Raw genomic sequence first — 14,949 nt, 5'->3', positions numbered from 1 at the left:
TCATGTCAATCCACAAAGACACAAAGGGAAGCTATGTATTATGATTACAAATATCATAATCATAATAATTATTATTTGACATATGACATGTCATGTCAATCCACTAAGACACAAAGGAAAGCTAATCATTATGATTATGGTTGTAGTTATTTGGTAATAATAACATGTCATCAGAGGTGTTTTGTTCATTTCAATTTACTTTGAAACAGCATATAATGAAAATATGGAAGACACTTCCTCTTCTACATTTTTTATTTATTTATTTTATTTTATTTTTATTTTTTCCAAATAACAACTTTGGAGTGCAGGGCACAAACATGGCCTATATGGAAAAGTCACAATGTGGGACAACTGGAGCTGTGAGCTGATTGGCTGGCTAAAAGTGAGGTAAGGTACTGCATGTTGTATGATGTTGTATGAAGAACCGTGGTGTGCTGTGTGAAAGAGATTGGGGCAAGGAGACAGAAAGGGAGGGGAGAGGGTTTGGGTTGAGAGAGATAGAGAGAGAGAGATGCTGTTGCCAGGGAACAGCAGCCACATAGAGGACGACAGAAAACAACTGCAGGATTATCCAGCAGAGTAAAGGATACGGAGACCAAAACTCATCTCCCCCCAAGTTACTGTAGGGACAATTAAACTGGTGTCGTGGAGGATTTTGTTTAAAGGGAAACGATTTGGAACTGATGAAATTGTGAGGTTGTACATGAATACACATGAAGACAAAAATGGAAGATAGAGAGAACGACCATGGTGCCAGAGCAGATGCATTCCCACTAAAGGAATTTTGTGTCTTGGTGGATTGAGAAGCGGGCTGTGGGCTCATTCGTCACGGCCAATCTCTCTCCAACAAAGGTGGCCGGAGCTGGAGGAGAGGAGGGGTGATCCACAACAGAGGTCTCCCCTGTCTTCAGACACCTGCTGCCTGCTAGTTGCTGACACTGAGGACACTGTAGGACTGTGTCTGCTTTGCTTGAGTGTGTATGCATATAAATTAATGAAAGACAGACTGACCCATGCTTCTCAGTTGAAATGGGAGATTCTTGCCTGAAATTGTTGCATCTGTGACCAACGAGGAAAAAGACACTCAGACATAGACCTGAGGGAGATTTGGATCTCTCACCGTTCATGTGAGTAAACGCATTACTCAAACACACACGCTTTATTTAGCATTTTAAAATACTGCTTGCTGCACAGGTCAGACTTCTGGTACTGATAATACAAATACTAGATTTTTTTTTATTAATATCTAAAATTATTTAAATATTTTTTCCCGGGATGTTCGGTTTGGGGTGACCTACAAAGGCAGTGGAGCCATTTTATTGTAAAGTTGATGCATAGTAACTATGATTGTATTGGATTTTGATGAAAGAAAGGACTGAAGTGTTGCATCTTCAACTAATACACACATTTTTTTTTGCATAACTGTACATTTTTTCATTGTCTTAAGATAAACATCAATTTGTCTATGTTACTTCCAAATAGGATTTAATGGTGCATCCTATAATTTTTGCTTCATTCTTCATGACCAAAGATCTGTGAACATCCAGATTACCTTTATTCACAAGTACTGGTGCCAAAAACACTGTGATCACATTCATATTAAAAATGCAATATCCAACCTTACTGGTTGAGTATTTTTGAGAAATGTCTTCATTATGTCTTTTCTAATATATACAGGTGTTGTTTTTTATGCATTTAAAGGGATGTTGACCTCTCTTGTAGCCATAGCATACCTTGGTTGAATCTTGTGTGTTGCAGTTTCCTTGACTAACATTGAGGGGAATGAATTCATCTGCTCTGGTCAGTTCATGGTACAGCTCTTACATGTGCTTTATATATTTGCAAACCTTCACTCCACTCAGGCTCTCTGTTCCTAAATATTACCTTAATTGAGGATTTTGAAATGATCTGCCAAACTGCAGAAACTCCTCAAAAATAATCGATTTAATATCAAGAGAACATGATGTTATTTGGCTCCAGTGCAACCAGAAAAAAACATTAAACGTTTACTAGTGAGTGGTGCTTAAAAATCTATCCAGTTTTTACATTAAAAAAACTGACAATAAAGAAACTGTGGAAAATTAAGTGTGCATTTATTGCAGGATTTCACATAACACCACAACAAAGGGAAATACAATGACTAATTCAGCCTTTTTTATAATTGTGTTGAAGAGATGACAAGAGGTGCAAGAATGAAGCGGGTATTAGTAAACACTACAGCGGGATGAGCCACTTTTGATGGATTTTTACACAGATTCGGAAGCATTTGATTTTTCATTCCAGTCTGCGGCAATATTTCTCTGTGTTTAATTGTTGCAACATTTTCACAAAATCCATTAACACAAGGGTAGAAAACTTCCACCAGCTATACAGACTGATTTTACCTAGAAGTCAGGTGTGTCACTTTCATATTTCTTGACATCATTGTTGGATCTAGTAAATTCAAAGCAGTAGAAGACCTATTGTCACCGCCTGTTGTGCAGTCAGTTATTAGGCTCTGTATTTCCCCTCACATTTCATCAGAATGTCACATATTTTCAGCCTTTAGTGGACGGGTGAATGAATGTTATTTCTGTAAAATAAAGCCTCCTGTGTTGATGGAGATCAAAAGGTAGCAGTGTGGAAGGATTACGGAGCAAAGAGGGAGGATTAAGCCAGAACATGGTGCTCCACACTGGCCTCTTAAATTTCATGTTGAAGGAAGTTTGTCCGTAATGCTCGACTTTGAGGGGAGCCTAGCCCAGAAAACGGGCTCTTTCCCAGTCTGTCACATGGGTCTCACATGCGCTTTTGTGGGCAGGGGTTTGAAAAACTATGTGATCCATAATGGTTTCAGCCTATAAATTGTAGTGAAAGAGAGTTAATTGTTTTATCAAAAACCCCTCCATTAGGGCAGTGTTTAGGGCAAGATGTTTCTCTAGCCTTGCAGTAAGTTTTATCTTAACATGAAACACATAAATGTTGTTGATTAATAGACGTTTTTCCACACTTGTCCAGATCTGTGTTCTTCCCTCCGAGGGATGGGCACAACGGAAGCAACTCTACGAATGGAGCACATGGAAGTAAAAGACGAGTGGCAGGATGAAGACTTTCCCAGGTCAGATCCTTGTATTTAGTATTATTTCATAAAACTTTTACTGACGTGAGAAAGATTGATGCACAAAGATTGATGTTGACAGATTCAAGCTATGTAACAATATTTTTATTTCAAGACGAACATCCATCCATCCATCCATCCATTTTCTTTACACCCTTATCCCTTAGTGGGGTCGTGAGGTGTGCTGGTGCCTATCTCCAGCTAACATTCCGGGCAAGAGGCAGGGTTCACCCTGGACAGGTCACCAGTCTGTCACAGGGCAACACAGAGACACACAGGATAAACAACCATGCACACACACACTCACACCTACGGAGAATTTAGACAGACCAATTAATCTGACAGTCATGTTTTTGGACTGTGGGAGGAAACCGGAGTACCCGGAGAAAACCCACACATGCACAGGGAGAACATGCCTGGGTGAACATGCGTGGGAGAACATGCGCGAACCCAAAACCTTCTTGCTGCAAGGCAACAGCTCTACCAACTGCGCCACTGTGCAGCCCTCAAGATGAACATGTCTGAACAATATGTAAAGATCTATCTTAATTTTTTGCAAACATACTCTTTTTTTTTAAATAATTTTACTTTGCTTGTGTATATGTAGTTATCATGTGTCCAGTTATGTTCAGTGATCATAGCTGGACTTGAAATGGAGTTCACATCCCTCTAACTGCTTCACATTTTCACACGTTGAAACTAGAAACTTCAGTGTATTTTATTGCCATTTTATGAGACGACGCAATGCAACTCAATTTTGAGGTCAAAACCTTTTTTTTTTCAAACACAAATTTTGAAAAGTGTGGCATGCATTTGTATTTAAACCCCCTTTTCCTGATACGGCTACATAAAATAATTAAATGGCTTGCTAAGTTATTCAACTCATAAATCAAGTCTACAGGTAATTTAACCTCAGCATGAATACTGCTGCTCTGTGAAGGCTCTACAGGTTTGTTGGAGAACATTAGCAAACAGACAGCATCATAAACACAGCAGAGAGTTTAGAAATAAAACTTTAGACAACAGTAAATCAATTAGCATATTAAACAATATTTGAAGCTTTGAAAATCTTCCAAAACATCCATCAAATGGAAAAAGTATGACAAAACTGCAAGCTTACCAAGACAAAGTCATCCACCTGAACTAAAAAGCTGGGCATGGAGAAATTGAATGAGACAAGCTGCCAAGACTCCCTTGGTAACTCTGGAGGAGCAGTGGAGAAGAACTGCTCAATAGCTGTGAGAATCTATTGATCTTGCACTGTGCAAATCTGTCTTACAGTAGATGAATGGTGAGGGAGAAAGGTGGGGGGAAATTATTTCAAGGGAAAGTAGGAGATAAGAGTAGAAAATATTGAACGTACATTTTTCTTTATGGGATGTTACAATGGAGTGTATAAAACAAAGATATATAGTTATATCCTCAAGACAGCAACAGCAAAGAGTCTTTTGTAATTTCCTGTCGGCTACAATAGCATAGGAAAAGAAATGGCTAGGCGATGTGTGCAGGCTGGAATGCGGAGCTTATTGGGAGAAAATGAAGTAGCAGGGTTTCTGTGGTGGAAATCAATCCTGGGCTCCCTCCTCCTCCTCCCTCCTTCCTTATTCCTCATCAAATAGGAAGGCAGGAAGCAGGGGAGCAGGTGCAGCTCCGTTCGTAAATGGTTTGAGCCTACGTCATGTGATGCATCAGCAGTGAATGATCAACAACACCACCCTAGGAAAATGGTTGCAGCTTTTGTCCAAAGACACAGGCAGTGACAGCAGTTAAATAGCACAGATAGATGCTCTGCTTTAATGTTTTTTTCCCCCCACAAGCTGGTCGGAAGGGGAATGAGCAAGCAAACCTAATATAGATGTGTGTGAGGTCAAAAAGCTTAACTGAATCGGCTCTGACAAAAACTGCATCGTTCTCTCTTCTGCAGGTAAGCTTCATTTGTTATTTGAGTTCATAGACTGGTCCTGATGCAAAGATGAAGAAAAGGGAAGATTGTTCCTTTTGTTAAAAATGATCAAGTATCCTGCAGTGAGCCCTCATTTTTGCAGAAAGGCTTTATTTTGGACAAAGGAGGCATTGCACCAGTAATCGCTGCATGAGTCCTCAGGGATTATGGAGTCAGACTCAAGCCTGCTTCTCTGAACTGCAGTCTGTGTGTTTCGGGCTTGTGAGAACCACATGCAGTCACACAATGTACATAAGAACTGTTTTTTATAGTGCACTAAAATCAAATGTATAGAACAGCCCAGCTGGTATTACAAAAACACATCTTTTTGCTGCCCCTTGCAAAATGAAACTTTTTCTCGTGTTGTCATGTTGTAACCATAAAGCCTAATTTTTATTTTGAGATCTGAAATAACTGACCAACACAACGTAGTACATAATTGTGAAGATGAAGGAGGAATATAAGTGGTTTTCTAAAGTATTTGCAAATAAAAATATGATGAATGTGCTGTGTATTTGTTTTCTACCAGCAACTTTTAAAGAGAAACCTGCTTGTATTGCATTACACCTACAAGTTATGTCTACTAACTTAAAACATCTATACTCTAAAATTTTTTTTCCATTCTTCTTTATAAAATTGCTAATCAGATTGGATGTAAAGTATCCGTCAACAGCAAGTCTTACCACAGGTTCCTAGTTGAATTTAGCTCTGGCTGCATGCTGTTGATGTTCTGCTGGAGGAACAGATGAATTTATGGTTTGATTAAATCACAAATTATTTGAATTCTGAATTCAGTTGGTTGAATTAGATTGTATTTTGGGGTACTACACTAAAAGTGGCTGAAGACAAAGGCAGGCAACATTTTTCAAACGTTTATTTGTTGATAAAATATTAAGACAGCCATGTATCCACTGCCATTCGATTTGCAACGTTATCCGCTACTTTGCTTTCATCTTGTTGTATAAAAATCCCAATGGTATGCATAAAAGCTTGTGGTTTTAGTATGATGAAATATGAGAAAGGACATTTCCAGAACAGGAAAAGTTAGCGTTATTTTGCTTGCTTAATGTCAACAATAGGCATGTGAAACAAAAAGAAGTAGATTTTTAAATCATGTGCTTTTCTGCTTTTACAGTAAATATCTTGAAGGGGAATAAAGATGGGCCTTTTTTGTATGCAAATATGTTTTTTTCCATCTTCCCTTTCTTATCTTCTTTACCTCTACTCACCCTATTCTGTCCTCTGAAATCCATGAAGGCTCTGTAATCTTCTAGTCTCCAAAGCAAGACTTTAATAAGCACTTTTGCCCGTCTGCTTACTCCTCTTGTCCCAGATCAGTGGCAAGATCCCCACTTTGACTAGTTCATTAAACATCACTCTAAGCACAACAGTTCCTGTCATAATGAGTCTGTGGTTTAAGACTGGTGTGCCAAACTTAATAAGGCCTGTCTTCCCTCCAGGCCTCTCCCTGAGTACGGAGATATGGACCCCTCCTGTGGACTCACAGACAACAGAGTCTGTAAGTACAGAACTATCACTAGCTAGTATTGATGTAATGCTGATTGAATCTGCCATAAAAGGAGTCTTGCTTTTTAATTTATTGCTGAAGCTCCTCCTAATTCCTTACACGTAAGCCCACCTGGAGGAGGCGGTGGCGTGGGTTCGTCTCACCGCAAACGGCGCACCCTGGTGGCCCCTGAGATGAATCTGTCCTTGGATCAAAGTGAAGGCTCTCTGCTGTCAGATGATTTCCTGGACACCCCAGATGACCTGGACATCAATGTGGATGACATTGACACACCAGATGAAACAGATTCACTGGAGTTCATAACCAACGGCAATGACCTTGAGTGGGAAGGTAGGTAGTAAATTCGTATATGCACAGTTTTTAATCAGAAAAAGAAAGGTCAATGATTTAGAAAACAAAGCTACATCTTTTCAGAAAAGTTTTTCCTTATTGTGTGCTGTGTTTTGCAACCAGTTTCTCTAAAAACTAAATCATCTCAAAGTGAACAAATGAAAGGCATTTTTTTCCATCAGTTGACTTTATGATCAAAAACCTTGGATCCTCCAATCTGGACTCACAGATGATTAATAAAGAGGCTCTAAATCTTTGTATAAGTTGATATGCTAATGATAAAAATAAAACGTGGCAACAAATTTACCCACACCTTTCAGCAAAAGCTCAGCTAGAGAACATGTCATAGTCAGTTTTAATAAAATAAGTTAATCAATAACTACCCTGCTAAAAGTTACCTTCCATGTACACATTCTTCTGATGACTTTGCACAAGCACAAGGCAACTAAGCAGATTTTATTTTGAGTCCATCTATTTGTACTTTTCATGTTTTCCCTCTTTATCTCCATGATTTTAATCTAATTTTATGTCCATGGCAAAATCTGTCATCAGCAGTTGTGTTAGCCAGGTCATCCTAAATTGGCTGGTATCCAAAAAGCCAAATAAAAGGGACATAATGCTTCAGATTTCTACTTTGGCCAAAGCAATTCACTCAAACCCCAAACTGTCTCCTGTCCAGATGACACGCCGGTGGCTTCAGCCAAAGCGGGTCCGGGTGGAGGCTCCGGAGCGCCGGCTGAGGATGGGAATGCAAACAACGGGCGACTGTGGAGAACTGTGATTATCGGAGAGCAGGAGCACCGTATCGATATGCAGATCATCAAACCGTACCTCCGGGTCATCACACACGGAGGTCGGTGTCTGCTGGACAATGTTTGGACATTTGATTTAAAGATATTAACTCAGAAGGATTATTCTTTGTTTCCCTCATCAGGTTATTATGGAGAAGGACTGAATGCCATCATTGTGTTCTCTGCTTGTTACCTGCCTGACAGCAGCTGTCCAGACTACCACTACATCATGGAAAACCTCTTTCTGTACGCCTGTTCGTTAGATCAGATCAGATTTTTTAAAAATATTGTAAACTTGCAACCATAAAGTAAATTCTCACTCTTTCCACCTGCAGATATGTGGTCAGCAGTCTTGAGATGCTGGTGGCCGAAGACTACTTGATCATTTACATGAATGGAGCCACCCCTCGGAGTAAGATGCCTGGAATCAGCTGGCTGAAAAAATGCTACCAAATGATTGACAGAAGGTAAGCAAATGAGAAATACAGTATAGTAAGAAGACTAACATTCAGTAGCGACTTGGGTTTTGAATTCTTATCCTGAAAGCTGCATTAGGGACGCTCTGCTCTTTAAAACCAACAAATATTTTTCTCCAAGGTCAGAGAGAAATGTGTGATAATGACACATTTGACAGAGACAGCAATAGAAGCTGTCATGTTGTCCATCAGTAAGCTGAAGGTAACTCACGGCTGCATTTAGAACAGGAAGGGGTTGGGAAACCAGTGATTAGTGTTCAGTGTCTTCTATGTCTGCTAATTTCCGTTGAATGTTCACTTATATCTGGAAAACATGACCTTTAATTCACTCTGTTTTAATTTTTACAATGGCAGGTTGAGGAAGAACCTCAAGTCTCTGGTCATCGCTCATCCTACATGGTTTATACGCACAGTTTTGGCGATATCCAGGCCTTTCATCAGGTAACAGCAGCAAGGCAATCTCTGAATGCCTCCATCATGAAAGACAACAATGGGCTTATTTGTATCATCAGTGCTCAATCGAAGGTTTATTTGAGGTTTAGAAAATCCTGCAGTGTCCCCCTTTGCAAGTGGTTTCATTTTTTACCATGCAACTTTAAGCACTCAGTATTATCTGTTTGGAAGCTTGCCATCTTCAGGCTGCTCTGTAGATAGGACATCTTCCTGTATCTGTGGCTCACACGTGTTGCCACACCTCGTGCTGTATCTAATGCGTTGATGCTCTTCTCTATACCTACAGCACACTGCTGGCAGGTCTAGCACATGCTGCTCTGGGCGAGTTTCTTCTTTTCCACTCAGCATTTCAAAACTAGAAAATGGTTTCATAAACCTAAAACCGAATTTTTACCATTTTAAGTATTGATTTTGAGCTATAGATTATCAAATGCTTGTTCTCCGTCTTGATTATGTTAAACAAATTAGCATCAACTGGTCAACTGAAACTAAATCAAGCTTTAATTCTGATTTAGTTCAGGTCCTCTACTGAACCGAGACCAAATTAAAACCAAATTAGGGACTATCGGGATCAATAAAAGTGATCCAATACAAAAACACAAGTGGTAAGTAATGAGTCATATGGCTGCTATTTGCTGCAACTCTTCTGTTTCCCTCTGTCACTTTCTGCAGTGTGAAGTTCATGAATAAGATCCAGTACGTCCACAGTTTGGATGAACTTGCAGAGATTGTTCCCATGGAGCACGTCCATGTTCCCGAGTGTGTGATGCAGTAAGTACATTTGACCACTAGATGGAGCTGAAGGAAAACAAACAGCAGTTACTACAGCTGTAAAACAATGATTCATGTAAATGTACCGAAAAGAAACTCCCCGCTGATCTGTTTAAATAATAGGTTTAATGGGCTTACTCCTACTCTTAGATTTAAAGGTTGTAACTGCGCTCTACTTGTTTTAGATATGATGAAGAAAGGATTAAAGCCCGGAGAGAAAGGTAAAAATACAGATTTATTTTATGTGGTTTAAATGACAACGCATTAACCCTCATGCATATCCATCAAACTTGATAGCATCCAAACCTTTGCTTAAGGGTTTTAAATTTATTTACCTGTTGCACACAATTGTCTCTGGATTCTTACAAAAGTGGGCACCACCAGAAATGCATAGGAAAGCTGTTTTTATGTGTTCGTGTGGGTGTGCAGGATGGAGCAGGAGCGGCGACAGCAAGAGCAGCAGTCAGTCCCACAGGGGCCAATTAAAAGCTCTGTGAGGTACAGGACCATACGCTTCTGAACCCTGGCATATTTTACAGTGTGGATACACATCTGACTCAGGTTTCTGGTGCCCTGCTTTTAGAAGTTCTCACTGGTCTTTGTTTTTCTATTTTTCAGGCCAAAATCAATGATTGTGGAGCAATGATTGTGAGAAGGACAAGACCTTGAAAGTGCAGGTAAAATGAGCCCCCTGTTGTTTTTCCTATTTTAGCCACAAGATGACTCTGTTCTGTAATGAGTTTATCACATTACCGACTACATACGTCTCCACTCAAAAATTAAACTCCAGCCTGCGGATTGCACTTTACAGAGTTGTGTATGTTTACCATGAAATACATATTTATAACCCCATTAATCGTTTTTTTATATTTCATCAAGGCAAATTTGATTTTATCTTAAGTTTGACTTGATTTGCCACAAAAAGTAGTACAGAATAAGAAGAAGTTGGTTTTCAAATTTATTACAAATAAAATCGCAAGCCTGCATATCACCAAGAACACACCATCCCCATGGTAATACCTGGTGGTAGCAATGTTATGCTGCGGGGATAATTTTCTTCAGCAGGGATGGTGTTGATGGGTCAAAGTTCAGAACCTAAATCCCCCTGAGCGTTGGTGAACTTTATGTCCATGGATGCTCTACATCCAGTGTGAGTGAGCTTGATTTGTTTTGCACAGAAGGAAGGGCAAACAATTTCAGATATGCAAATCTGATGGGGACAAAACTCCCCATGCAACTGCAGCTAGTAAAAATGACTTGGAGACTGAATGCAAGTTGCATAATAAATGATATCCACTACTTTGTGTCAGTACACCCCAAACAGCTTGTGGCTGTAAGACACAACATGTAAAAAGTTCAGATGGTATGGATATTTTTTGCAAATTTCTGTTTTGATCAAAAGGTTCAAAATCAAACATTTTAGCTCATGAACATACATCAGAGCTATTTGTGTTTTTTAGATGCACCTTACAAGAATCTTTACATTTTTATTATAAGAAACATTTACTATTGCATATTTAAATAGCTCTGATGTGTGTTGCATAAAGCCAAATTGTCCTGTTCTTTGCTCTACATATGTCTACAATTTTAGTGGTGCTGCTGTAATTTTGAAAACTTTTAGATCAACTACTTAATATTTTAACAAAGTTTCAAGATCTAAAAAGTTGCTTCATGACAATAGTACGTTTTAGATTTTGTGTAAATTAGATTTTTTTTTTTTCTAAGGGATTTTAAGGTAAACAAATGTGAATGTTATAGCTGCTGCTGGCTGAAACATAAAAATGACTTAGTTGCCTAAAACCCAAATTACTGGACTGAATGGTAGTGTAACACACCGCAGGAGCATTTCACCAGCTCAGACTGGCTTCAGACAGTTTGAACTGGTTTCAACCAGCAGCCTGGGAGATACACTGTAAACACAACAGCAAGATGCAACTTTCAAAATGTCATACAAAGACAAATGAGTAGTGTCAAAATGTTGCCAGAGAAAACGATTCTCTGCATAGAATAGGTCTACTATTCTATGCAGCGATTGGTGAACAGTAAGCTGTAACAGAATGAAACAAATCATGCACATCTCTTCAGCCCTGTCTCCACCAATAAAAAAAAAAATTATTGGGATAGTTTTAAAGCCTCCACTAGCTGTAATTTTACCTCAAACAACGAGTGATCTTTGATCCCCAGAACTGTGACAGCCAGTAATGCAGCCAACAAAGAGCCACTGCCATCCTAAACGCAGTTATATCCTGAGCCATTATGTTTTATTGTTCCCCGTTTCTTTAAATGCTGCAAAGCTTTGAAAAGCCTTCCCCACCCAACAAATCCACAGACTCAGCACTGCACAAAAACATACAGAAACCCAGGCATTACCATTGTTACCACCATGACAACATATTTTTGTTGTTGGAGAGTCCTGCACTGGCTTCAGCAAAAATGTCCTGTTTATTATGGAGAACAAATATTGACATAAAAATCCACTTTAACTTTCATACCAGGATATGTAAGACTTTTAATTACTCCCTCATCTGTATTTTGTCATTTGTACAGTCAGACTTGTTTAAAAGGGCTTAGTTGTTTTTTTTTTGTAAAGATGAAATAAATAGATTAATGGAGTCAATTATTGCTTATTTTTTGCATGGATAGGATCAAGTAGATTTTGCATTCATCCTTAAAATCTGTGTTTTACTTTCCAACATTTCTTTGCATGCATACAGGGGTGACGGAGAGAGACGTCTAGCAAGTTGACACTTCCTCCCTTATTTTATGCATAACCAGCTGATTTCTCATGTTGTTCCCCAGTCAAAAGGAGAGCAACTCTGTCATATGATATTCAAAGTGGGATACTCTCCCAGCTTGAAAATGTACAAGTGGCTGTTCTGTTACAGAAGCTGTTTTCATTGGAAGTTGTCGCTGCCTGTTGCAGGACCTGATTTGGGATTCATATTGAATTGTTGGACCATGATGAGCCATTTAACTGATTTTGTTATTTTTTTTCAGTGATGTAATTTATGTTAAGAAAGATGATCACTCTCTCTGATTCAATAATAAAGCATAAATCAGAGTAACTGAAAAAATGCACTTTTTAAAGCTCAAAATGTTAGAGTGCTTCTCCAACTTTAGTGGCAGAAATATTAACGTAATATGCAACATGTTGGGAGGAGAGATTTTATGTGAGTGAGAGCACTACTAAAACAAACTGCTCTCTCTTGCTGCAGGTTTTTGAAGATATCATATAATTGTGTCAAATGTAGCAAAGTGAAAGATGCCTTCATCTCTCTTTCTTTTTACCTCATAGCTGCTGTATCTTTAAGGCCTTTCCAAGCTCTGTCTTAATTGTTCTGGTATTTTTAAAAGGTCCAAATATACCAACATTTCTTTATGTCAGTCTTTTCTCTTTCTGGCCTCAGTTGCTATGTGAACTATTACTTGTACTGTATTGTGGACTATGATGTGCCTGCATTGTACTGATAACTACACATCTGCATTTTCTAATCTGAAAAAGATCTATAAGACAAATTAACAGAACCATAGTTAGTTTGGAGGTGAGGGCAAACTGCAGACAGCAGACAGGGCAAACCTTTAAGTCAAATTTTCACTTTGCTTCCTTCCACATTCATGTTCTTGTAGACTGAAGATACTAACACAGGGCATGCAGAGATTCCACTTTAGATGGGACATGGGGAATAAAATCTAATTTCTTTCTAATGCATTTCTTTTAAGATGTTAGTTTTCTGCTTTGACTTACACTACGTTGCAAAAAGTATTTGCTCACCTACGTTTGCAGACATTTGAAATTGCCTTCCTACTTCTAATCCAAAGAGTTTAAAATGATTTCAGAACACCCTTTGCATATGCAGCAGCTTCAGATCATCTGGGAAGACGTTACATAAGGTTTATGGTTTCATGGTATTTTAGATCTTTGTTCCAATATTGCATTACTGAAGTCAGACACTACTGTTGGAGAATACCTGGCTTACAGTCTAATTCATATCAGAGCTGTTCTGTCGGGTTGAGTTGATTCATATCTCTGAAGAACAGAGGCCAGTGTTGGCTTGCTTCACACCACCACTACAGAGGTTTTCCATCATCTTTGGTTCTGTAACACATGGGTGGAGCTGCTTGTTCATGGAGACCCACTTCACAAAGCTCTCTAAATGAAGTTTTTGAGCTAATTTTTAGGCCACATGATATTTGGTGGTCTGTAGCGATTGATTCTGCAGAAACTATGACCTTCAGCGTCCGCTATCCCCTCTCTTTGATTACAAGACTTGCCACATCATGGCCATTTTTGTGTAACACCAATAACAGCTGACTGGTGAGTATTTAGTAGAGAGAAAATATCACACTGGGATTGACTATATGCCTTGCAGCGATCTATTGTTTCACAAATGTTGAAAGAAGCAGGCATGGGTCTGGGATTGTGGCTGAATCAACCAACTGCAAGGATTTGATGGGGGTGAGAAAACTCTATTTGCAATATTTTGTATTTTCATTTAATCTTAGATAAATAAGATTTATGCAGCTTTGAATTTTGCCCATTAGGAGAGTACCAACTTCAACTTGTTTTTACTAAAAGCAGAAATATTGAAACAAGATAAAACAATTAGAAAATCCATTTCATTGTTATGTTTTCTGTTTACAGTCTCTTGATATAGGGGAAGAGAACATTGTAACCACATGCCTGGTAACGTTTGTGTTGTTGATGTTGATTTACACTACAGCATTTGGTTCCTTACAGAATGTTACTGTTTTATTTTCAATGACTGTTTTTTTTTTTATCATGTTGTGAACATAACCCATGTATTTAGCATGTTGCATAAAGTAAGCAGTTTCAAAAAATTCAGCTCAAATTCTGTTAACTTTTTTTAAGCAGGAATTCTGCACAAAGGGTTCAACCTTTTTTTTTCCCTAGGTATCACGTTTTCGCATTGTTTCCAAATAGTCTGGTTTTGTGGCTGAACAGAGTGCCTATTGTTGAACTCAAATGAAATCTAAATAGATACTAGAATGTAAAGTGAAGCATTATGTATTTTCTTTTTTATTTACGATCTACCAATGCCATGAGAAATGCTGGCATAAACCTGCCCTGTAGCTCTTCTGAAATAAAGATTCTCAATTTGACTGTAAAAGCACAACACAAACATATATCATTTTACTGTAAATTGTTTGCTCAGATTAAAATGATCATGTGGAATCTTGCTTGTCATGATTTAAAACTGGCTGTAAATATGGCAAAAATAAAAATAAATCCTTCAAGGTCCTGGCATGTTTTTGTTTGTAAAGCGTTTTCGTCGGTTTGACCTGTTAGACCCTAAAACGTGCTCCTGTGTCTACTGTAAACCGCTGTGTTATGAAAACAGCTACTGGGAATTATGTCTGAACAACAGGCTTAGAGAATGAAGATGGTCAATTTTTCCTTATAGAAAACATAGTGTGCATGCGTTGTAAAGTAGCTCAAAATCAATAACCTTTCACCATTTCAGCTGGTCAGATTGTAACCTGGGTGTCTGAACAGAGCTGTGTGACGGTCGAGATAAGACAAACGTGACGTGTCTTATCTT

General features: G+C 38.7%; 1 protein-coding gene across 3 annotated transcripts; it reads left to right on the top strand.

The window, feature by feature from the left end:
- Positions 1-331: 331 nt before the first annotated feature.
- On the top strand, positions 332-14,648 carry atcaya (ATCAY kinesin light chain interacting caytaxin a). 3 transcript variants are annotated; one of them, XM_081606405.1, is made up of 13 exons: positions 332-387; positions 2,998-3,097; positions 6,500-6,558; positions 6,649-6,897; positions 7,577-7,750; positions 7,832-7,934; positions 8,024-8,155; positions 8,519-8,605; positions 9,290-9,388; positions 9,574-9,609; positions 9,818-9,886; positions 10,007-10,065; positions 12,103-14,648. In XM_081606405.1, the coding sequence occupies exons 2-12, from the start codon at positions 3,021-3,023 to the stop codon at positions 10,032-10,034; spliced, it is 1,113 nt and encodes a 370-aa protein (XP_081462531.1). In that variant the 5' UTR covers positions 332-387; positions 2,998-3,020; the 3' UTR covers positions 10,035-10,065; positions 12,103-14,648. The 3 variants fall into 3 exon arrangements, with proteins under 3 accessions (XP_081462531.1, XP_008406150.1, XP_008406151.1); XM_008407928.3 differs by lacking the exon at positions 332-387 and adding an exon at positions 500-1,127; XM_008407929.3 differs by lacking the exons at positions 332-387; positions 2,998-3,097 and adding an exon at positions 4,593-5,021.
- The last annotated feature ends 301 nt before the right edge of the window (positions 14,649-14,949 follow it).

Source organism: Poecilia reticulata, chromosome 4, assembly GCF_904066995.2.
Source record: "Poecilia reticulata chromosome 4, P_reticulata-male-v2, whole genome shotgun sequence".
Taxonomy (NCBI): domain Eukaryota; kingdom Metazoa; phylum Chordata; class Actinopteri; order Cyprinodontiformes; family Poeciliidae; genus Poecilia; species Poecilia reticulata.
The sequence above is the reverse complement of the archived record's forward strand: the minus strand, read 5'-3'. Positions and strand labels throughout refer to the sequence as shown.

What these genes read in the sequence shown, in the direction of transcription:
- atcaya (XM_081606405.1), top strand. Translation starts at nt 3,021, where the DNA reads ATGGGCACAACGGAAGCAACTCTACGAATGGAGCACATGGAAGTAAAA. An exon ending in ACTCACAGACAACAGAGTCT is followed by an intron (nt 6,559 to 6,648) that starts GTAAGTACAGAA and finishes TTATTGCTGAAG; the next exon opens with CTCCTCCTAATTCCTTACAC. An exon ending in GTTCCCGAGTGTGTGATGCA is followed by an intron (nt 9,389 to 9,573) that starts GTAAGTACATTT and finishes TACTTGTTTTAG; the next exon opens with ATATGATGAAGAAAGGATTA.